The sequence below is a fragment of the Propithecus coquereli genome, unplaced genomic scaffold, assembly GCF_000956105.1.
Source record: "Propithecus coquereli isolate 6110/MARCELLA unplaced genomic scaffold, Pcoq_1.0 Scaffold378, whole genome shotgun sequence".
Taxonomy (NCBI): domain Eukaryota; kingdom Metazoa; phylum Chordata; class Mammalia; order Primates; family Indriidae; genus Propithecus; species Propithecus coquereli.
This window is the reverse complement of record NW_012149485.1, coordinates 1,706,791-1,729,200: the sequence shown is the minus strand read 5'-3', so window position 1 is coordinate 1,729,200 and position 22,410 is coordinate 1,706,791. Positions and strand designations below refer to the sequence as shown.

At 38.1% G+C, this 22,410-nt stretch overlaps 1 protein-coding gene across 1 annotated transcript in view; it reads left to right on the top strand.

The window, feature by feature from the left end:
- The window catches only part of TOP1 (topoisomerase (DNA) I), a 103,245-nt gene that overhangs the window by 22,012 nt on the left and 58,823 nt on the right, over positions 1-22,410 (top strand). The window contains exons 3-5 of the mRNA XM_012652064.1: positions 6,816-6,918; positions 19,347-19,464; positions 20,634-20,689. Coding sequence (XP_012507518.1) covers positions 6,816-6,918; positions 19,347-19,464; positions 20,634-20,689 — 277 coding nt within the window. The remainder of the gene's footprint in view (positions 1-6,815; positions 6,919-19,346; positions 19,465-20,633; positions 20,690-22,410) is intronic.

The following is a 22,410-nucleotide window of genomic DNA, read 5'->3' as shown; positions in this document are numbered from 1 at the left end:
AATATAGGAGCATCATGATGTAATACAAACACTGTTACTTTAATGTCAATCATTTGACATTTGAGATTTTAAGGAGAGGAAAATGATTTTAATCCATTTTAGCAAGTCTAAGATAAAAAGGGGGTTTTTCCCTGCTGACTTAGTTTTTTATGCCTTTATGTGTGTGTGTGTGTGTGTGTGTGTGTGTGTGTGTGTGTATACACACACACACATATATATACCAGCATAAATTTTCTGCATTTTTATTGTAAAAGTAATGCTTATTTAAAACAGTTACACAGTCAGTACATTTACAGATGTGTCTCTGAAAGTTGAGAATAGAGAAATTCTGTTAGAATCCTTCACAATATTCTCATTTTCCTAGAAATATTTTTCCTTAACCCTTTTGTATTCCTTTAATCTACCATTCTGCATTCTGACTCCCTTCTTTCCCTGTCACTTGTCCTCAAAAGTACTGCCTCTTAACTTTGTCGCCATCCACTCATTCCTCCAGATACACCTTGGAGGTATATTTGCAGGCTAATTTCCCAGACATGGGGTAGATAGGTTAATAGAGGGAGAGTGTATGAGTTAGTTTGGGTAGATACTGCCAAATTCCCCCTCCACAGAGGTTGTATCAACTGGATGCACCTTATTTTCAGAGATATTAAAGTGAGGCAAAATGTTTTTTAGATTTGATGGAATCAGTACCATCCAGAGTTATGAAAGTTAGAGGTAATATATGTAATGCTGCTTTGCATAGAATACACATTTATAAAGGATAGCTATTATTATCTTTTGTGAAATGAAGATATTTCCCTAAGAGTGGTAAGAAAATTGAGTAAGACAGTGTTTATAAGTACCCTAGCATGGTGCTGGCACCTGTATTAGTGCCCTTTTCTCCTGTGTGCCTTGGGCAGTGGCTGTTTGAATTCATATTTTAATTACCTTATTGGATTGTAAACTCCTTGAGGGCAGAGTTCATGTCTAATGAGTCTTTAGCAGGGTGCTTTGGACTTACAGATATATTTGATGGTTATAAATTGAATTAGCCCTCAGAATATAATTCTAAATACGGTAGTAGCAGGATTCCTTTTCTTTTGTACATTAACCATCAAGTATGTTACCCATCAACTAACTATTCCTACGGTGGGAAAAGGTGGGAAAAGATAACACCTTTCCTTTTGTCATTTAGAAGTTTCTTTACTTAAAGCTATTTAAATAACCCTGGGGAACACTAGATAATAATAACAAAAGATGTCAATTCCTTATTTCTCTATTCATTTACTTATCTATCCTTATGGAGTAATTCCAGTTAAGTTATAGTGAAAGGTGTTATGAAAAGTCTTCTGTTTTCTCAAGGCTGCCTTATTTCAGGAGTCTCTTTCCCATATCTTCATCTAGAATGTTCAAATGCTAGGAATTGAAACAGTTATCAGAAGCCATAAGGTGACCTGAATTCACAATGAATGAAGTTTTCTGATTTAATATGCAGTGGTTTATAGCTTTCATTTCTTACCTATCAGTCAAGTTCAACACAGTTCTTTTTGCACTTAACAGATGCTTGAAGTGGCAGGATCCTTTCTCCAAAACATTTTAAATAACAATATCTATTAGATGAATTCCAAGGGGAAAAGACATGTACTAAAAGTAATCTTCAAGGCCATTAGTATGCTCTCTACAAACAAATATTTTCACCATGAGAGACATATTAATAGATCTGTGTGCCCTTACTGGCTTCCCTTCTTCACTTATTGGCTTCTCTTCTGACCAATATCTTTAGTCAGATGTCCTACTGTTACCTTAGATACAATGTGACTTCAATTAGGCTCATTGTTTCTCCAGTCTTTTTCCTTTTCCCTGTCTTTATTCTGCACAGCCTTCCTGTTTTTGCCAAGGCCCCTCGTTCTCCCAGTCACCTGGACACAAAGACATTGAGGTTTCTTTGATTCTTCCCCTGCATTAATTACACTTAGCAGTGAGTTCCTGGAACTGAGTTTTATTTCCATTTGCCTAAACATGCTTTTACATTTTTTTCTTCCTTCTTAGTCCCTTCTCCATCACTTTTCTGTAGATTGCTTTAAAAACTTCTAGCTTAGTTATTTAGCTTTTACCTTTCTGCACCCAGTGCCCTTCAGTTAATCTTCCATAAGTATTGCTTTTATTTTTGTTCCTTGTTGTTGTGGCTCCTTGTCATCCTTAGAGTAGAACACCCTGACTCTTAGGTTAATTTTATCTTTTAAACTTTATCTTTTACTGCTCCTTAACACAAATCTTCTCTCGGAGCTAGGCTAGTCGTCTTGCTGTACCCTCATACGATAACAAAAAATAAAGGACTGGAAGGGAAGGAACTTAGAGATAATGTTTAATTTTTTATTATGAAAAGTTTCAAGCATACATATCAGTAAAGAGAGTAATGTAATGAACTCCCTATGTATCCATCACACAACTTCAATAACTACCAACCTTTTGTCCATCTTGTTTTACCTATCCCCGTATCCCCCCCCCCATCACCCTCCACCCTGGTATTTTAGAGCAAATTCCAGATATCATTTACCCTGAAGTACTTCAATATTCTTCTTTAGGGATTATTTAATCTATTAGTTTACACAGTGCAAATTATCTCTACACTTTCCCTGTCACTGGGTTATTCAGTGTGCTTAAATGCTTTTGGCTTTCAGAAAGCACCCTGTTCTGTTTGTGGGTAGTTTTACTTTTGTACTGACCCAAATTTGCCTCGCTATCATTTCTCCTTAGAAGTGCCAGCCTGCCATGTGGAGTGGTACTGAGTAAATTTATACAATATAATAACTATTCAGATATTTGAAGAAGTTGCCATGTATTATACTTTTTGGTACCTGTCACTGCATACATAGCACATGTAATAACTTCTTTTAAAATAGGAACACTTAGGGTTCAGATCTTTCATCTAGCTCTTATTTATATCAGTGGAGTTATTCAGCCATAAAACTAAGTTTCTCACCAGACGTTTTGGTTTTACATTTTTAGATAGCAATTGCTTTAAAAGACTTGGAAACCTGGTTTTAAAATCAATTTTGAGCCAGGCAGAGTGATGCACCTGTCGTACCAGCCACTCAGGAGTCTGAGGTGGGAGGATCCCTTGAGCCCAGGAGTTTGAGTCCAGCCTGGGCAACAGAGTGAGACCCCATCTCTATTTTTTAATAAAAATCAGTTTTGAAGTTTTATACATTAACTAAATGTTACTGGCAGCCTGGTTATCTGAAACCTACCTGGAATTACTTTCAATTTATCTTTTACTTAGTTTGTTTTTCTTTAAATTTAGTACTTTTCACTGACCTAAGCTACGTTTCCCTTATGTACACTAGTATTTGTCTAAATTTTTAAAGATTGGTAATCTTTAAAAATAGTATCTTTTATTGTAAAAGTGATTTGTTTTGGGAAAAAATTGGAAAACAAGATGAAGTATATGCACAAAAACTCAAGTTGCACATAAACTTACCCAAATTTAACTACTTTTAATATTTGAATGTCTGTATTCTAGTCTTTATCATATATGTGTTTGTTGAATTATGCACAAAGTAATTTTTTTAAATATTATGTTCCTGGCATACCCTGGGGCCATGTTGACTCAGCATTTTAAAATTGTAGATTTGAGACTTTTAGAAGTTGGAGGGTTCTGTTTACTGCATGGGTTATGTACACTGCATGGAAGACAGGGTTCAAATCTTATTTCTGACACCATGTAATTTTTGTTTTTCACGTCTCTATAGGACAGGAATTTCCTATAGCCACGGGTATGTTCATGAAAATTTTTATTTCCCCAGGGCCTGACATAGACTAGATTCTCAACAGATTATGCCAAATGTGGCTTATTTTGCTGTGAGCCAGGAATGGGATGAATATGCATATTGCCTGCACATTATTGGTTATCTATTGCTATGAAACATGTTACCTCAAAATTTAGTAGCTTAAAACAACAAATGCTTATTTTCTCACATAGTTTCTGTGAGTCAGTTATCCAGGAGTAGTTTAGCTGGATGATTTTGGCTTTGGATCTGTCATAAAAGTACAGTCAACACATTAGCCAGGGCTGCAGTCATCTGAAGGCTTAATTGAGGCTACAGGAGACGCTACCATGATAGTTCATTCACATGGCTGTTGGCAGGAAGCTTCAGTTTCTCAACACATAGGCCTTTCCGTAGGGCTCTTTGAGTGTACTGACGGTGTGGCAGCTGGCTTTCCCAGAGGAAGATCTGATGCCTTTTATGACCTAGTCAGAAGTTGCATACTGACATTTCCACTTTACCCTATTTGTTAGAAGTGAGTTACTAAGTCCAGCCGTATACTCCAGGAGAAGGGAATTAGGCCCTACCTCTTGAAAGGAGGAATATCAAGGAATCTATGGGACATATTTTAAAACTACCACACATGTTGGATACTTAGGCTTCCAGTTGATTCATATTCAATATTGGGGTGATTTGACTCCAGTGAGCTACATTTTTAATAGGCCTTTGGGGTAATTTTGATACACGCTAAAGTTTGAGAGTTACTGGCCGAAATAAGTGGAGAGTTACCATGTTCATGTATCAAAAGATACAATATTGTTTTGATGTTATTTCTTTCTTTCCAAATTGTCCTATGAACACAAACTCCCAGCTGGCTTTTTTTTTTTTTTTTTTTTAAGGAAATTGACAAACTATACCTAAACCTTATGTGGAAATGCAGAAGACATAGAGTAGCCAACACAATTTTGAAAAAGAGCAGAGTTAAAGTAGTTATATTGCCTATTCCAAAACTTACTGTAAAGCTGCAGTAGTCAAGACAGTGTGCGTTTTGTGTAAGGATAGAATAGAGAGTTAAGAAAATAGACCTGTATTATATGGTCACTTGATTTTCAGTAAAGAGGCTAGGGCAATTCAATGGGGAAAGGGCCATCTTAAAAAAAAAAAATAGTGCTAGAACGGCTGTACGTCTTTATAGATAAAACAATGAACCCTGGCCCTCACCTCTTTAAAACTACTAGGCAAAAAAAATAAGATGGTAGAAGCTGAGGCAGGAGAATCACATGAGCCCAGGAGTTTGAGACCAGCCTGAGCAGCATAGTAAGACCCTGTCTCACGAGAAAAAACAGGGAGAGAGAGAAAATCTGTGTGACTTTTGGGTAAACATAGATTTCTTAGGGCATAAAACATATAAACCATAGAAGCAGAAATTGATAAAATGAACTTCATCAAAACTTAAAAATTCTGTACTTTGAAAGACACCATTAAGAAATTATTAAAAGCCAAGCCAGTGACTGGGGAAAAATATTCACAATACATATAGTAAACAAAATTTGTAGGCTGGATGCAGTGGCTCATGCCTATAATCCTAGCACTCTGGGAGGCTGAGGTGGGAGGATTGCTTGAGCTCAGGAGCTTGAGACCAGCCTGAGCAAGAACGAGACACTGCTCTGTACTAAAAATAGAAAAATTAGCCAGGCATCATGGCACACACCTGTAGTCCCAGCTACTCAGAAGGCGGAGGCAAGAGGATTGCTTGAGCTCAGGAGTTTGAGGTTGCAGTGAGCTATGATGATGCCAGTGTACTCTACCCAAGGCTACAGAACGAGACTCTGTTTCCAAAAAAAAAGTTGTAATCCAGAACTCTTACAACTTAGTGATAAGAAGACCAAGAAAATTTTCTTTAATGGGGGAAAGATTTGAGCACATACTTCACCAAAGAAGGTATATGAGTGGCCAAGAAGCACATGAAAAGATGTTCATCATTCAACATCATTCATTTAATCCTCAGAAAAATGTGAATTAAAACCACAGTGAGATAGCTGCTACATACCTGCTAGAATGGCTAAAATTAAAGACTGATAATACCTGATGCTGGTGAGAATTTGTAGCAATTGGAGCTCCATGTTTTTGATGGGGATATATAATGGTACAATGACTTTAGAATAGTTTGGCAGTTTCCTATAAAGTTAAACATACACTTTTCATATTACTGAGCAATTTCACTCATAAGTATGTACCCAAGAGAAAGGAAAACATGTCTACAGAAAGATTTGTATATGAATGTCCATTGCAGATTTATTCATGGTAACCAATTGCATAGAGAGACAAATCAAGTGTCCATCAGCAGATGAATGGATACAGTATATCTGTATAATGGAATACAACTTAGCAGTAAATGGAACCCACTATTGATATACTCAACATGGATGAATGTCAGAAACGTTATTCTGAATAAAAGAAATCAGACACAAAAGAGTAAATTCTGTATTATTTTCTTCATTAGAAATTCTAGAAGTCTATACAAATCTTATATAGAGCACTATCAGGTCAGTACTTGCTTTGGGCGAGAGGTGGAAGATGGGAATTGACTAGGAAGGGACATAAGGGAAACTTTCTGGGGTGATGGACTTGTTCTAAATTTTGATTGTGGTGAGGATTGCACTTGCGTATATGTTTGTCAGATTTATCACACTGTCTCTAAGATGTATATACAGTTGCCCCTCTGTATTTGTGGGGCATTCAGGACTTACCACTTTGTATCATTTATAGGTTAGGCTTGATAGTACAAGGTCTAAGGTGAAGAGTGCCAAACTGTGGCTTCCTTTCACGGTGGAATTGGCTCCAATTCCTTCATCCCCCCGTGGTAGTAACACATGTCTTGGTTTTAGAGGCAGGGTAATGGGATGCCTTGTCTGGCCTTCTTTGTGAAATCTTCCCTTCCAGTGGAATGTGCTATTATGGCTACCACGCCATCTGGATCATGCCATTTGCTTCTTGACCACCTTGTCAAGGTAGGTGGGCAGAAGACAACTCATGACTCCTTAACTGACTCATCTCTTATGGTTGCAGATTCTCATAAACACAAAGATAAACATAAAGATCGAGAACACCGGCACAAAGAGCACAAGAAGGACAAGGAGAAGGACCGGGAAAAATCCAAGCATAGCAACAGGTAAGGGTTGAGTCAGCAAGTTCCTCATCATTCAGGGCATTGGCCATTTCTTGGCTTACCTGGAATAGGCCTTAACTTGAGCCACAGGTAGATAGTATGGATAGCAAAGTAAGCAGAGCCTGTATTTGATCCTAGAGTTGCTAAGAGGACGGCCTTGATGATTCAGGCCTTACTTGGGATGGCATTGTTCAGATCAAGATGTACAAAGCAAGTATAGTGGATTCTTTCTGATATATACCTCATTAAAACTATAGTTTGTCACTAAGTCACCGAAGGATTCATTGTTACGTATGATGGCATTTGATCAGGTGTCCAACAAGCTTGCCTTGATAGAAGGTGACTGGTTGGTGACCTTATCTTTTTTCTTCTTTTTGTATTTTAAAGGGTATACATTAAAAATCCTTAACTTGGACTTCCATGGTCTATGAGCCCCTGAAACTGTGTATGCAAAGGTTGAGTATTTGAGATTTTCCTGGAGAGAGCATTCCCAGCTTTCATCAGGTTATCAGAGGGCTCAGCTTCCACAGCTCCCACAAAAGCCAGTGATCACCAATATAAATGAAACTCAGTACTGCTGCCCTCTGAGATCCAAGCCCTAGAAAGATGTTTTTCTTGTTCATTTTGCCCCCATTTTTTGGTGTAGAAAGCAAGTGGTTAAACCCTCTCATTGAAAATGAGGACTTACACTTCCATTTTGATTCAAAGACAGTGGTGAGAAAGCTATATGGTGTATTCCTATTCCCATAGTGGCCTGAGCTTTGTTAGAAGGGAATATAAAGACCCACCATTCGTTGGAACAAGTGTCTCCATCCTAGAGTTCCTTAGGACTACTTCATTAGTTTATCTTATTGTCCATAGACAATTTAAAGTGAGAATTGTTTTCTAAGTCTGTTCTTTTCATGAATCATTAAAAAATTTTAAATACTTTTGATGAATTCTGTTTATGAATCATTAGAATAATCAGATTAATTTTCTCTAGTTTAGTGGGAACATTTCTTCAGGAATTATCTACCATGCCTGTGGCTTTTTTTCCCCCCAACATTCACTCATGTCTTATCACTTGATCATCTAGTTTCCATTTTTATTACTCTAGTGAGTTTAATCTCAGTAGTTGAATTCAGTCTACATCTTTTCTTTTCTAGTTTACAGTTGTCCATCCCATATTAATATCTACCAACGTAGATTTGAAAGCAAAGAATATTGCCAAGGATAAATAAGTTCAATTCATAATGATAAAAAAGGAACAATCAGGAGTATATAGCAATTATAAATGTGTATACACTAATATCACAGCCTCAAAATACATGAAGCAAAAACTGATAGAACTGCAAAGAGAAGTAGACATTCGTAATTATAGTCAGATTTTACTACTACTTTCTTAATAATTGTTAGTGCAAGTAGAAAATCATTAAGGATGTAGAAGACTTGAACAACATCAACCAACTTGATCTAGTTGACATTTTAGATTTATTCTACCCCAAACTATTAAGAATACACATTCTTTTCTTTTCTTTTTTTTTTTTTTTTGAGACAGGGTCTTGCTCTGTTGCCTGGGCTAGAGTGCCGTGGTATCAGCCTAGCCTACAGCAACCTCAGACTCCTGGGCTCCAGGGATCCTCCTGCCTCAGCCTCCCAAGTTAGCTGGGACTACAGGCATGTGCCACCACGCCCGGCTAGTTTTTTCTATTTTTAGTTGTCTGGCTAATTTCTTTTTCTTTTAATTTTTTTTTAGTAGAGACAGGGTCTCGCTCTTGCTGAGGCTGATCTTGAACTCCTAAGCTCAAGTGATCCTCCCGCCTCGGCCTCCCAGAGTGCTAGGATTACAGGCGTGAGCCACCGCACCTGGCCCACATTCTTTTCAAGTACACATGAAACATGTGCCAAGATAGATCATATTCAGGGACCTACCCTCCTTCTTAAAACCCACTTCCCTTGGCTTTTACACCTCCATGCCTTTCCATGATTCTGACCACCTTTTTCATCTCTTTGTGATGCACACAGTGATTCTCTAAGTCTTTGACTCTCTTCCTCTGCTACCTCTTTTGCCCTTTACCCTATTTCATATTCTGTATCCCATCTTGTGAACTTCTTTTTAGTTCCTCAAACACAGCATGCTTTTTTAATATCCCTGGGCCTTAAAACATGCTATTGCTGGTTCTGGAATACTTGGTTGCTCTCTTAATAGCATTCTTTTAGTTGCAACTTAGACTTGACTTGACTTCTTCCAGGTATCTCTTTCTGCCCACCTCCTCATATTAAAGGCCACTCTGTGTGGTCTCTGGCACCCTGAGTATATCCCTATCATAGTAATTACCAAGTTGTGTTCATGTTGTAATTGTCTCTTTACTTTTCTGTTTGCCCTACTGGAACTCTAAGATCCCAGAGAGTGGAGTTGGGGTCTTTTGTATTGATTTTATATCTTTAAGGCTTAGTGTGGTACCTGGTAGATAGCTGTAACTTAACTAGTATATATTTATTGAATCAGTGAGTAGATGACCTATGGATGGGTATGCCAGTTCCCATCTTCTCCCTTCTTTCTTCTCACATATTCTTGATCTTCAGTAGGATAATTATCAGTTCACTCTAGTTTATCCCATTTTTCAAACAGTTTTTTTTTGTGTGTGGTAAAATATATGTAAAATAAAATTTACCAGTTTTAAATAACGTTAAGTATATTGACAATAGTGTACACCTATCCATTTCTGGAACTTTTTTTGTCTCAATCTCTGAATCCACTACACAATAACTCCTCTTTCTCTCCTCCCCCATTCTAATTTCTTTTCTACTTTTTCTTTTTCTTCCTTCTCTACTTTCTATCTTTATTAATTTGCCTATTCTGTGTACATCATATAAGTAGAATCTATGTCCTTTTTGTGTTTGGCTTATTTCCCTTAGCATAATTTTTTAAGATTCAGGCATGTTATAACATGGAATTTCATTATCAGAATTTCATTCCTTTTTTTATGACTGAATTATTCTGTTGTATATCTGTATCAGATTTTTAAAAATCCATCTGTTGATGGACACTTGGGTTATTTCCACCTTTTGGCTTTTGTGAATAATGCTGCTATGAGCATTAGTGTACAACTATCTGTTTGAATCCCTGTTTTCAATTCTCTGGGGTATGTATCTAGGAGCAGGATTGCTAGCTCATGTTAAACAACTATTCTTCCTCTGCTTGCCATGTTTATGCTGTGCTTAGTTGATGTGACATGTGGAAAAAAATAAGATAATCTTTGACCAATAAGAACTTCATCATCTGAGGAGGGGAAAGACATGCTTATAGATCCGATGAAGAGATGCAGATTTTTATGTTATGATTGTGATGGAGGGAAAGAGATGATAAAAGTGGCATAAAGGGCTCTGGGACATAAGTTTGTCCCTGCCATATTTTATCAAAATCTTCTCTTTAAAAAAAAAAAAAAGGTATGTGATTTTGGTAGAAGTCCTCATCCTAGTCTGTCCACTTAGATCTCTTGTGATCTTGGCTAGGTTACCTAACCTTCCTCAACTCAGCTTCCTCATCTTCATCTTGATACATGGGAGTCAATAAATACAAAAGCTCTTTAATTGTGAACTACTCTACAAACGTGAGGAGATAATGTTAGACATAGTAAAAGCATCCTTTCCAAGATTATGGCAAATTGAAGAATTTGTTGTGTGTACTTTTATGCCTTTGCATGTTGTCTTCATTTCTAAACAAAATATTTGAGAAAATAATAGCCTGTTAGCCAAGAGGCATTGAAAAACGTAGCCTGCATTTCTGTTTACATATGACTAAATCTAGCTCTGGATCTCTAATTCACATGTGAGTAAGTTTACCAGTTTAACCAGATGATGTGTTGTAAACAAACTTTTAAGTGCTTCCTGTTTTGACCTACTGACACAGTACTTCTTTGCAACAAAAAGCAAGTATATTGGTTATATTCCGGCAAAATCTTGTATACTGTGATCCTTTTTGAATAACTTCTGATCTTTCTAATCAAGCCTAGCTAATTTTGTGGCCATCTATTATGAGAAAACAAGTGTTTCTAATGTGTTTTTGTGTCCCTGCCTTTTCTACTGGATATTTGTCAACCATTTGTCATCAGGTTACACTCAGGACCCAAGTGCAGGAGACATCTTAGTCTCCTGTGCATTAGCAGTACTGCAGACTTGGAGAGTCAGCAAATGGGAGAACAGCCTTTCTGCCAAGACAGAATGGGGCTATGGACCCACCTCCCAGGAAATCCCATCTTATTAATTTGTTTTCCACTTTATTATCCTTATTCAAGTGCAAAATAAAGGAGACGAGATCATTTCGCTTTGTCTCCTCTTTGTGTGGACAGCAGTCTGAGGTACGTGCCCAAAGTCACACAGCAATGTGGTAGCAGAAAGAGAATGATAGACCAGGGCTTCTGAGTACCTGCTACGTTATTTCTTCCAGTAAAAAAGAAAAAAAAATCTCCATCTGTAAGGAAAGTTAGTTGTGTATCCAAACTATCTGTTTAAATATAAGCACCCCTCCCTCGTATGCATGTGGTAGGCCGTTCACATTAAAAAATGGCAGATCATCTTAGGCACTGCCTCTGTTTCTTCGGGCCCCAACTCTCTAAAATTTTGGGCACAGAAAGTATTACTCTCATCAAATTCTGACCCTGTGAAAACCCCGTCTCTGACTTTCTCCTCTTTGTCTTATAACACCACAGGAAGAGCTTGCACCAATGTCAAAGATGATTTCTTCAGTCATCATTTATCTTTTGACACCGCTTTCTGTTAGCATTAATACTTCGTACTTCAGATCCTTTTAAAAAAATACGTAAATACTCTCAAAAGAAACAAAAGGAGTACTCTTCTAGATGCCAAGGAGTTACTGGGCTTGTGGGATCTCACCAGATACTTCTGTTAAAGGGTTGCATTCTTAGCCATAAATTATCTTTAGATTTCTTATATAAAAATATTAAAAGCAATTTGGAAAAGGGGGACTTGATTTTAGATAATAAGAGACTATCATATGAAAAATGGGATTCCTCCTTCTAGTTTTTGACTGTATCTCTTGCCAGTTTTAAACCTGGCACTCAGACTGGAGTGACAAATTTGTGGAAAGCAAGAAAAGAAAGAACACTACTGCTGTGAAATAGCTAGGAGAGTACTTTTCCAGCCACATTGGCAGTGCTAATCTTTACTGTCAGCGTGTGAAACATCTGAGAATGAGGATGCTTTTGCCTTCTGCTTTCCCTTCAGTTCCAAATCCTACCTGAATTAAAATTCAGAGAATGTAGTAATTTAGGAATATGCACTTGAATTAAGCATTCAATTTCTCAGATTAGGGGAGAATTTTCTGAAAGTAATCACATTTAAAAGATGTTTGCTCTTTTCCTTGTGAGTGGTGTGCCAAAGCTCTCCATTTGTCTACACATTCTGATAATTAGCCTGTCCTGGGGGGAAATGAACAATTAACATAGAAAGGTGGGTAGTTTAGAAGTGAGGGAACTGCATACTACCACCATTCACATGGGAGTCAGTGTGAGGTATTGAAAACAGAAGTTGAGAGGCCAGGTTCTGTCATTTACAAGCTAGAGATCCTGTTCTGTCATTTACAAGCTAGGGATCCTACCTAATCCAAACCACTTAACTTCTCTAAGTCTCATTTTTCATTTTGGTCAAGTGTTGACAACAGTACCTGCCCTGTCAAGTTTTCAAGTTTATTCTCGTGCATGATAGCACATTGGAAAATACTAAATAATTGAGATAATGATGGTCATGATTATCACAAAGCCTAGTAGAATATCATGCAGATAAATTGGAACTTATGATTTTGGTAGTTGAGTCTAATTCAGTAGTTAGTTATTGATAGCAAATATGTTGGAGCCATGACATTTTCAATTATATCTAGCCTTATTATAGTGAACCATAATTAATCACTGTTTTTAAGATTTCATGGTGGACACAGCATTGAGGTAGCCATTGAAAGATGGTTAAGATCTTGACAAAGGAAGGTGATAGTTAGAAAGAGGGGCATTCCAGAAAGTGAGAAAAGCATAAGCAAAACACAGAGGCATTATATAGTATATGCTTCGTTCAGGGAGGAATCCAGTTAGGTGGATGTCTGGGTTACACAGAGTGTGATAGTAGAAAATGAGGCCCAAAAAAGTGGCTTGAGGCAAAAATATTAAACGCTATTTCAGGAAGTTGGGACTTGATTCCCAAGGGAGCAAGAAGCCATTGGAAATGATTGAGAAAAGGGGACATAGGACTTAGCCACAAATGACATGACAGGGTCTAAGAAAAAGGGTTCCTATCTTGGATAACTGGGTGGCTGTTCATGCTATTAATAGAGATAAGGAACTTAGGGGAGGAATGGGAGCTCAGAATTTGTATTGGTTTTGGCATCTATGGGCACATCCTTTTATCCTCTCTGGCCTGAAAACAAAGATTAAATAATTTCTAAGATTACACTTAGAGTTTTGATAATTCTGTAAAACTCCAGAGTCCTTGTGATTTTGTTTAGTTACCCTATAATGATGATGGACATTAAGAAACCTTTATTTCTTAGAGCCTTTCATAAGTTGTACTCTTTTCCTAGAGTACAAGGCAACTTGTAGTTATCTAGAATTTTTAATTTAACAAACATTTAAGTTTTAACTGCTTTACTTGAAAGGGCCGTTGATTTCCCTCCTTCTATGGCTTTGAAGCTCTCTGCTCTGTCAGGAATCCCCTGTGATCCAACCAGCTGTGACTTGTAGGGTCTGCTGCCTTGAGTACATAGTAGGGCTATTAGTGGCCGAGTCCTGTTCTCAGAAAATAAGGAGCCGCCTTCTACCCCTACCCTTCTAACCCCTTCTTTTTTACTTTGGGTCAGGTGCATGACTCTGGAGCCAGACTGCCTGGGTTTGAATCCTGTTTCTCTCTTGTTTCTTAACCTTTCTGTGCCTCAGTTTCCATAACTGGAAATACCAATTTTATTATGCAGGTTAAATGTGCTTAGATGAGTACCTGGCACTTTGTGCTATTCAGGTATCTGCTAAATACTTTTATTAGTGATAGAGAACAGATTTAACACATTAACTGCCATATGAGTTGTATTTACCTCATGCTAGTTTTGAGCTCAGGGTCTCATGAAGCATATAACTCATGTCTCTTCACCTTGGGAGCTGTGAGAACTATTTTTCAAGTTGTACATGACTCACCCACAGAAAATAAGAATAACAGATTTTCATTAAATTAGAAAGGATCGTTTTGTTTTCAAAGTTTTTATTCTATTTTCGTAGTAAAACACCATGGCCCCAAGGAAAAATTTTTTTTCTGGCGTGGCAGTCAATGTGTTAAATGGTTTCCCATAGCCAACATTCTAGCTTCTCAGAATGTCAGACATGGGTTTGTTTGCTTTCTTTTTTCCTAAAGAAACAATAAATGCTTTGACAGGGCAGAAGGGAAGTACTTCCTGGCTTCCTGTGGCCATCTCCCTCCTGTACCTTTCTCCCACTCTTCTGCCTAAGTGCCTTTGAGAAACCCTGGTCAGTGTTTTCTGTTACCTGCTTAGCTCCAATGAGAGTCACAGATGAAAGATTTTGCCGTCATCACTTTAAAAATAGTGTGGGTTACTTTTTTCCTTAGTGGAATTTAACTAATAGAAGCACATTACAGGCATGAACCCTCTAGAAAGAAAGGTGGCTTTGAATCTTTTCCATTTGTTCTCTTTAAGGAATCTTATCCCCAAACAGATACAAACTCCGAACCAAGGCGTCAGCATTTATGCATAGCTAATAATTGGGTGTTTTCTCTCTTAGAGTTCCTCATGCCTGTGGACTAAATTCGTATTTCATTCAAAAGTGTGATCATTACAGATGTTTCAGGAATGCTACCGTCTATGTTTTGGCCTTCAGCATATCCCAGACTAAACTTGTTCTTAAAATGTTTGTCCAATCTTTGGGCTCCTTCCTATGGTTGTACTAATAAGCCTTTTTTCCATGTTGTTATTCTTATTTAGCCCCACTAAAGTTTATTCAGTATTCAGTCAGCTGTTCTCCAGCCTCTGAACTAGCCAACATTGTGGCCTTCAGTTGTATTTAAGCTTATTTTGTGAGTTTGACATACTGTGTATGGAAAAGTAGCAGGATCAGTGTAAAGACAAGGGCTGGGCACATTGATTCATTCCTGCAATCTGAGTTCTTTTGGAGGCCTAGGCAGGAGGATCACTTGAACCCAGGAGTTAGAGACCAGCTTGGGCAACCTAGCGAACCCTGTCTCTACAAAAAATAAAAAATTAGCCAGACATGATGGTGTGCACCTATAGTTCCAGCTACTCAGGAGGCTGAGGCAGGAGGATCACCTTAGCCTAGGAGTTTGAGGCCACGGCGAGCTGTGATTGTACCACTGCTCTCCAACCCGGGTAGCAGAGCAAGACCCTATCTCAACAAAACAAAACAAGAAGAAAAAAAAAACAACAAGTATAAAGGCAAGGGTAATATCTTTTGAAACAAGCAGTCAACAACATGAACTTCTTTTATGCACTGGTCAGAATTTCCATCATCTCACTGTCAATGGAAAAGATGCAGCTCTTTAAGCCACCATGAAGGTCAAACTCATCTTAAGCCTTTTGGAAAAAGACATACATGTTAGAAAATCTCTAATGATGAGTCAGCCTGACTTACCCCACATTGGCTCCATTTTCTACACTGGCCAAATCCTGTTTCTGACTTTTATGGCACAACCTTGGATACACTTCTGTATCATAGGACTTTGTCCCCCAGTGCCTCTGCTACTTCTTTCAGACAGATTTTCAGATAGATTTCTAGGAAAGAGTGGCAGTGGGGCTTGCTGTTTGCCAGTGCTCCTGCCAGTGTGGGGGTTATGGATGAGGGTTGGATTCCTGCGTACTCTGCTCTCTATTTCTGGAGGCCGGGACAGTTACAGCACCTGATGAGTAGAGATGTTAACGTTGTGTTCAGAGGCCTGGTAGGGCTTCAGAAACCCAAATTTCTAACAGTCTTCCATGTAATGCCTTGTACCACAAACTGTCCTTAACCCTTAATCACCTGAGCTCAGCTAGTATAAAAATCCAAACCTGCTCTCTTATGCCTAAACAGTTGGGAATAGAGGAGAGTTTGGTTTGGTTTTCTTTGGAAAGTCAGGATGATAGCTCACATTCTGGACTTTGTGATTAATTACGACCTACAAAGGGAGTTACTACTCTAGCAGGAACTTTGAATTTCCTGTATAGATTTCCCTCTCGTTAGTAGGCAGAGGAAGTATCATTGACTTTTTTGGCTTTCCTGAAAAGGCCTGGACACTGTCTTGTTGCCTTGTCATTTGTTGATTCCTTTCCCCTGATCTCTGTTTGGTGTAGTGATGAACAGCAAAGCTAAAAATTGGAGGGCTGTGTGTGCACTTGTAGTTGACCATGCTGTGATTGCCAAAAGACCAGAAAGCCAGTTTTCTAGTGAAACAGACACTAATAATGTCCTAAGAATTGCTTTCATTGAGAAAGAGAACAAGGGAGGTGGTGGGTGTGGAACGGAAAGGAAGATGGAATGTTCCTGAACTTAGATCTCTGAATCAGCCATTTATAGTTTAATGGGAAGACAAATGAAAAAAAGAAAAAAAAGCAGTCATCAAGATTTTATTCTTTCAAGTATCCAAGGTCTGTATTCTGGAAAGTTTCTATTTGATGGTATAATACAGTTATGACAAAAATACATCAAATCTCAAAACTCACCATGCACTTGTCTGTAATACCAGTTGACCGTAAGTGGTAGGTATCAATTTAGTGGAAATATAATGGTATCGATGTAGGCAAGTTACTCTGAACTTGGAGATGGAAATACTAAATTTAAATCCCAAGTTTGCTTTTCTCTAACAGTGTAACTTGGAGTAAGTCTTTTAACCACTGTCTACTCTGTTTGTAAATCTGTATAAGGGTGTAACAGGAGTGTCGGGAGTATTGATTGAAATAATGTATGTGAAGACACCAGGTACAATGCTTGCTTAGAGACAGCAGGGTTGTTTATTTTCATACTTGGTGGGAGGTATATGTATTCATCCATCAACATTATGGATTTAATTATTCCCTGATTCTTTGCTTTTAGGCAAAAACTTACATAGATGACCATTAATTCCTCTTAGAGTTGATGATTTTAAACAAAACAAAACAAAACTGTAGTGTTTTTATAATGGAATAGTAAGCTTAAACATTTTGCTGGTAATATCCAAACCATGTACCTATGATACATATGTGTGAACTCCTGAGGAATCAGTTGCAATCTCAGCAGCCTTGCTATTTCACCGTTAATTCTAAAGCAGGAAAAATTAATGAGAACTGGTAGTGAGAATGCTAATGCAATTGGGAGACTTTTTTTAAAACTAAAGAATACATTTTTTGATAAAACATTGCATTTTGGTATTAATATAAACACAGATTTTGAGAACACATTGAGTAGAGAGACATCATACTGATGCCAAGAACAAAAAGCATGGTGGGAAAACTTGGTCACCACGTGCATCCAGCATGCTCTGCCGTCATGAGTGTTAGAAGTTCAGTCATACAGAAACTTGCTATTTAAACGTGTGGCACAGCTTAACAAGAGCAATATAGAGAGAGGGATATGTAAATAAGGGTAAGTGGGCACTGTTTTTTTTACATCTTTGGTAGTACTTGGATCTTTCCTAAACCTGTAGTCCTGTTTCTACTAGACCCTCTGTACTCATGGCTAGATTTCTTAAGAGTTTCAGCTTATTTATAATCCAAATGCTTTTCTCAAGTTGCAGCTACTTTTGTGCACAATGTGTGACTGCAGATGTTCTCTTGTTATGGATTCTCTTGCTCTGCCCAACTGGGTGCCATCATTTGTTTCTCCTTCTTTGATCTTCTGTATAGGCAGCCAGGTATCCGTTTAGAGCAAACTTCATGGGATGGATGTAGCCTAATGAGCTCATTGCTGGTAAAGTCTTACTTCTCTGCATTGATTAGTGCAGTGAGCAAGGCTCCTTAACTGCCAGCTCCAGTGCACTGAAGGAAACTGTTTTAAGTTACAGCTTGTGGTTTTGCCTATTGCTTTTTAGTCTTTGTCCACATGCGTGTTTTTATATATTAATATTTGCAGTCATTTTACATATTCCTTTTTCCATCTGTGTCATAAACATTTTCCATGTGTATTTGTAGTGCTCAAGAATTATAGCATAATAGTTACATAATTTGCTATACTACAGTTTCCCCTCCTGTTAGTCATTTAGGTTATATCTACTTTCTTGCTATTTGTTTGTTTTTGTCTTTGGTTATTAAGGGAAGCACCAAAATGAACATCTTTATATGTAATGGTATTTTCCTAAGAGAAGTTTCCAGGAGCTAGATCCCAGGGTAAGAAGGTATGAGTATTTTAATGGTTCGTGCCTTATAATGTGATATTTTGCTTTCCAAAAAAGCAATGTCTTTTTACAGTGCTACCAGTATACCTGCACACTCCTTTAAAAGTGAGGTGGTGGCTCACACCTGTAATCCTAACTCTTTGGGAAGCTGAGGCAAGAGGATCACTTGAGGACAAGAGTTTGAGACTAGCCTGGATAACAGCGAAATCTCGTCTTTACAAAAAATGAAAAAGTTAGCCAGGTGTGGCGTGTGCCTATAAGTCCCTGCTTCACAGGAGGCTGAGACAAAAGGATTGCTTTAGCCCGGGAGTTTGAGATTGCAGTGAGCTATGATGACACCAGTGCACTCTACTCTATAGCCCAGGCAACAGAGCAAGACCCTGTCTTAATATGTATATACATACATATACACACACATACACACACACATATATATTATATATATAAATAAATAAATACAATGATAAAAACCTTTAACAAAGAGCGTGCCCATACTTTTGCTTTCAGATGGGTCTTTTCTTATTATGAGGAAAGGACCTACCAGGATTTATAAGCCCCACCTAGAAGTGACTAGCTTTTCCTAGGTAAAACTAGAAGGAAACATCCACTGTGTTGGGCTGTTTACTCCACAAAGCCCTCGCTTGGCTACGTATGTGATATGTCTCAAGTCTGGCACAGAGCCACCAAGTACATTTTTGGTGAATTGCTTTTAACCCCTTCACCTCAGATGTGAATGACGTGAAAGCTTCAAGTTGGAGCTTTCATTATATTTTTTGACTGGTAGAGTGTTGTAGAAGTACACTTGGCCTGCCATGTATTTTTAGTCACTTTTTTAGAATGTCCTAGTGTGTTTTAGAATGACTATGTTTCTCTTTTAGTTTCTTCGCAAAAATAAAAATATCAAACAAAATAAAGAAAGTTTGATGTAGACAAGAGCCTCTACTTGAACCTTCTGTTAGGACTGTTTGTTTAAAACACTGTGAGTTTCCATGGTTCATGTTATCTTAGTGTATCTTGTCAGTTGATCTTGTGGAATGAACTCTTGTGGTCCCTCCTCTGGGCTAACCATTTGTGTCTTTTCACAGCGAACATAAAGATTCTGAAAAGAAACACAAAGAGAAAGAGAAAACCAAACACAAAGATGGAAGCTCAGAAAAGCATAAAGACAAACACAGAGACAAGGAAAAACGAAAGGAGGAAAAGGTACAGAACTTTCCAGTGGGGGAGGAAGGGATGTAGGATGTACTTTTATTTTGTTTACCTTTAAAAGCATCTTCATTGCATTGTAAGCTCTTTTGGCCTTGGAGTGAAAAGGTCTCTGTCAGGAGACTTTAGAGCCAACCTTACTCTATAAAACTTAAACTATGAAAACCAAGCCCTTTACCACCATATTTCTCACAGTCTATCCAAATCTATCCATATTATTATTCACTCTATATGGAGTAAATAGATAAATTGAGGACGTAAGGTTTTTAGAAATGGCAATTTTCTTTATTAGCGAAAATTAATTCTGTTTTTGGGAGAAGGCTTAATGCTTTGTTGGTTTTCTATTGATTGAAGTTTCTTCCTGAGTGATGCTGGTGCCTTTTGGTTCCAGTGTAACCATTGCGAGCCTTCTCGAAATGGCTAGGCTCACCTGGCTGGGAATGAAGAGTACTGTGTGTGTACTCTTTTCAAAAAAGATTATTTTTAGTTTTTAAAATAGTAAGGTTGGTACTTGGTAAATTCAGACATTATAAAATACAGAATATGGTGAAGAAAACATCTCCCTTTTACCCGTGACTCACTGTCCCTCATCTTTCCTAGAGGCAACCACTGTATGATTACGTTTTGTAGCCTTCCAGAGCTACTCTGAGTCTGGGTGTGCGTGCGAATGCATGCACGCAGCACACACGCACATATGTGAAGATCTTTGGAAAGACCTAGAATTTCTGACAAGTCTGGAAAGTGGGAAGTTGAAGGAGAAGGGGAAAATGAGTACACTTTGCCTAAATCAGAGAAGGCAGGAGTTAGACTCTTCTTTCTTTTATGTTTTTGTTTCTCCTCTGCACTGCCAATGGCAGATCCCTGAGTAGTGGAATATATTTATTGCAGAAAAGGCACCTGCCATCATTTTAAGGTAAAAAGCCACCATTTTAAAGGGAACCCTTTCTCAATCAGTTGGACAGTTTAATCCTGAAGAATGATCAAAAACAAGTCTTGAAAAAATATCAAGACCTTTAGTTCATCCATTTAGTTTTGCTAACACGAAGAGCCAATCTGGGATCAAGATGCCTTAAGAGTTTATGCGACATATTCTCAAGTAAGAGAGAGGTTTCTTCAAATTTAGTCTTTTTAAGGTACTAATCGGTTACTGTTGTTTTACTTTGCAGATTAGAGCCTCTGGGGATGCAAAAATAAAGAAGGAGAAGGAAAATGGCTTCTCTAGGTAAGACTCCCACTATGTTGGTATCCCTTTCTCTGGGCACCCAGTAGGCCAGCTGTCTGTATTGTCTGAGCTTGCCCAGAACACACTGACCTGGCCACCTTGGTGGTTCCCAGGAAGTCATCAGTAAGAGGACTTGATCTAAGCCAACTTTAGCATTTCTAGAGTACCAATTTAGCAAGGCTGACCAGCACATTTTCCAGAAGGTTATTGTGAGTGGAGAAGGTTGACAGGAAGAGAATTGAAAATATTGGGATATAATTTCCATACCACAAAATTTGCCTTTTTAAAGTATATAGTTTTGGTTTTTAGTATATTCACAAGGTAGTGCAGCCTCCTCACTGTCTAATTTCAGAATGTTTCATCACTCTAATAAGAAACTCCATACTCGATAGTAATTATGGGGTTTCCTGAAAAATCACCTCCTTTGAATTCCTCCTTGGTAATATTACGAAGCTCACATATTGAAGTTTACATGACCTACGTTTTAGGAATGAGTGTAGGTTTGGATAAAAATACGTTATCTCTTTTCTAGAAGGAGAGAAAAATGTGCACTATCTAGAGGTCACTTCCTATAATAATTTTGCTTTTATGATTCTGTTTTCCTCGTCAGCCTCAATTCCCTAAAATAAGTCCAAAGGTCTCCTCTAGTTTCAAGAAATTAGATATTTACAGTCATATAATCTTACTCTCTCCACTGAAAGAATGGATTTATTATTTGTTGGAAGTGTTTGTATTATTGACTAGGACAAAACGTTTTGGAAGTTTTGCTTACTTGAAACTTAGAACTTTCAGTTTCATTTGATAAAGTTTTTGAAAATTGTGCCATGTATTCTGGGTTATTTAGGCAAGGAGAAGCAGGTGCCCTCTTCAGGCGTGTTTTATAACTGTTCTGGGAATGCAGAATAATAAAATTCCGGAAGCATTAGAGCTGCGAGCTGCCTTAGGAATTCTGATTTCTGAGATAGTGATTGAGGCATAGGGTGGTTAATCTCTGCAGAGAGACTGCCTAGGACGTTTGCTAAACTAATACTAAAATCTCAATACACTCTCTGGACTTGGTGTGTAGTCGTCATGGTTCATTTTTTTAGAACTTCTGGGTTAGGTTAGGAACACAGCCTTCTTTGACAGTTTTCTGGACTGTTTGCTAGCTTGTGTGTTTGTCTTTGTAAAGAATCTAGATGCTTTACTGGAACACAGTTTTCTGGTAAATTGTTTTAGGACTTCTTCCTGTCAGGCTTAGAAACCCTTCCCACATGTTTTTACCTTCACCTATGACAATCTTAGGATCTAGCATTTATTTAATTAGTTGAGTAAGTGGCATTGTTTTTTCCTTTTGGACCCTTAGGGCTGTGTCAGTGACTTGAGGGGGAGAGGGAACAGCTGTAGAAGTTGGCATTTGGGAAGTGTGCTAAAGTAAGGAGAGCTAAACTCTTTAAACATTCAAATTCTACCATAAGAGGATCCATTATGCTTTTTGATGGTGGTGTGCATTGTCTACTCTTGAAACCCTGTGGAATAGACTTTGCAGCTGAGTCTGGATGCTTATCCCTTGGACCCCTTCACAGATGGCAGCTTTGTGTAGGGAGGCCATTCCCTGTGGTGGTTTGGGTCATCCTTGCAAAGGCAACTAAGATATAGTGGGAAAGAGTACTGACTTGAGGCTGGGCGCGGTGGCTCACGCCTGTAATCCTAGCACTCTGGGAGACCGAGGCGAGTGGATC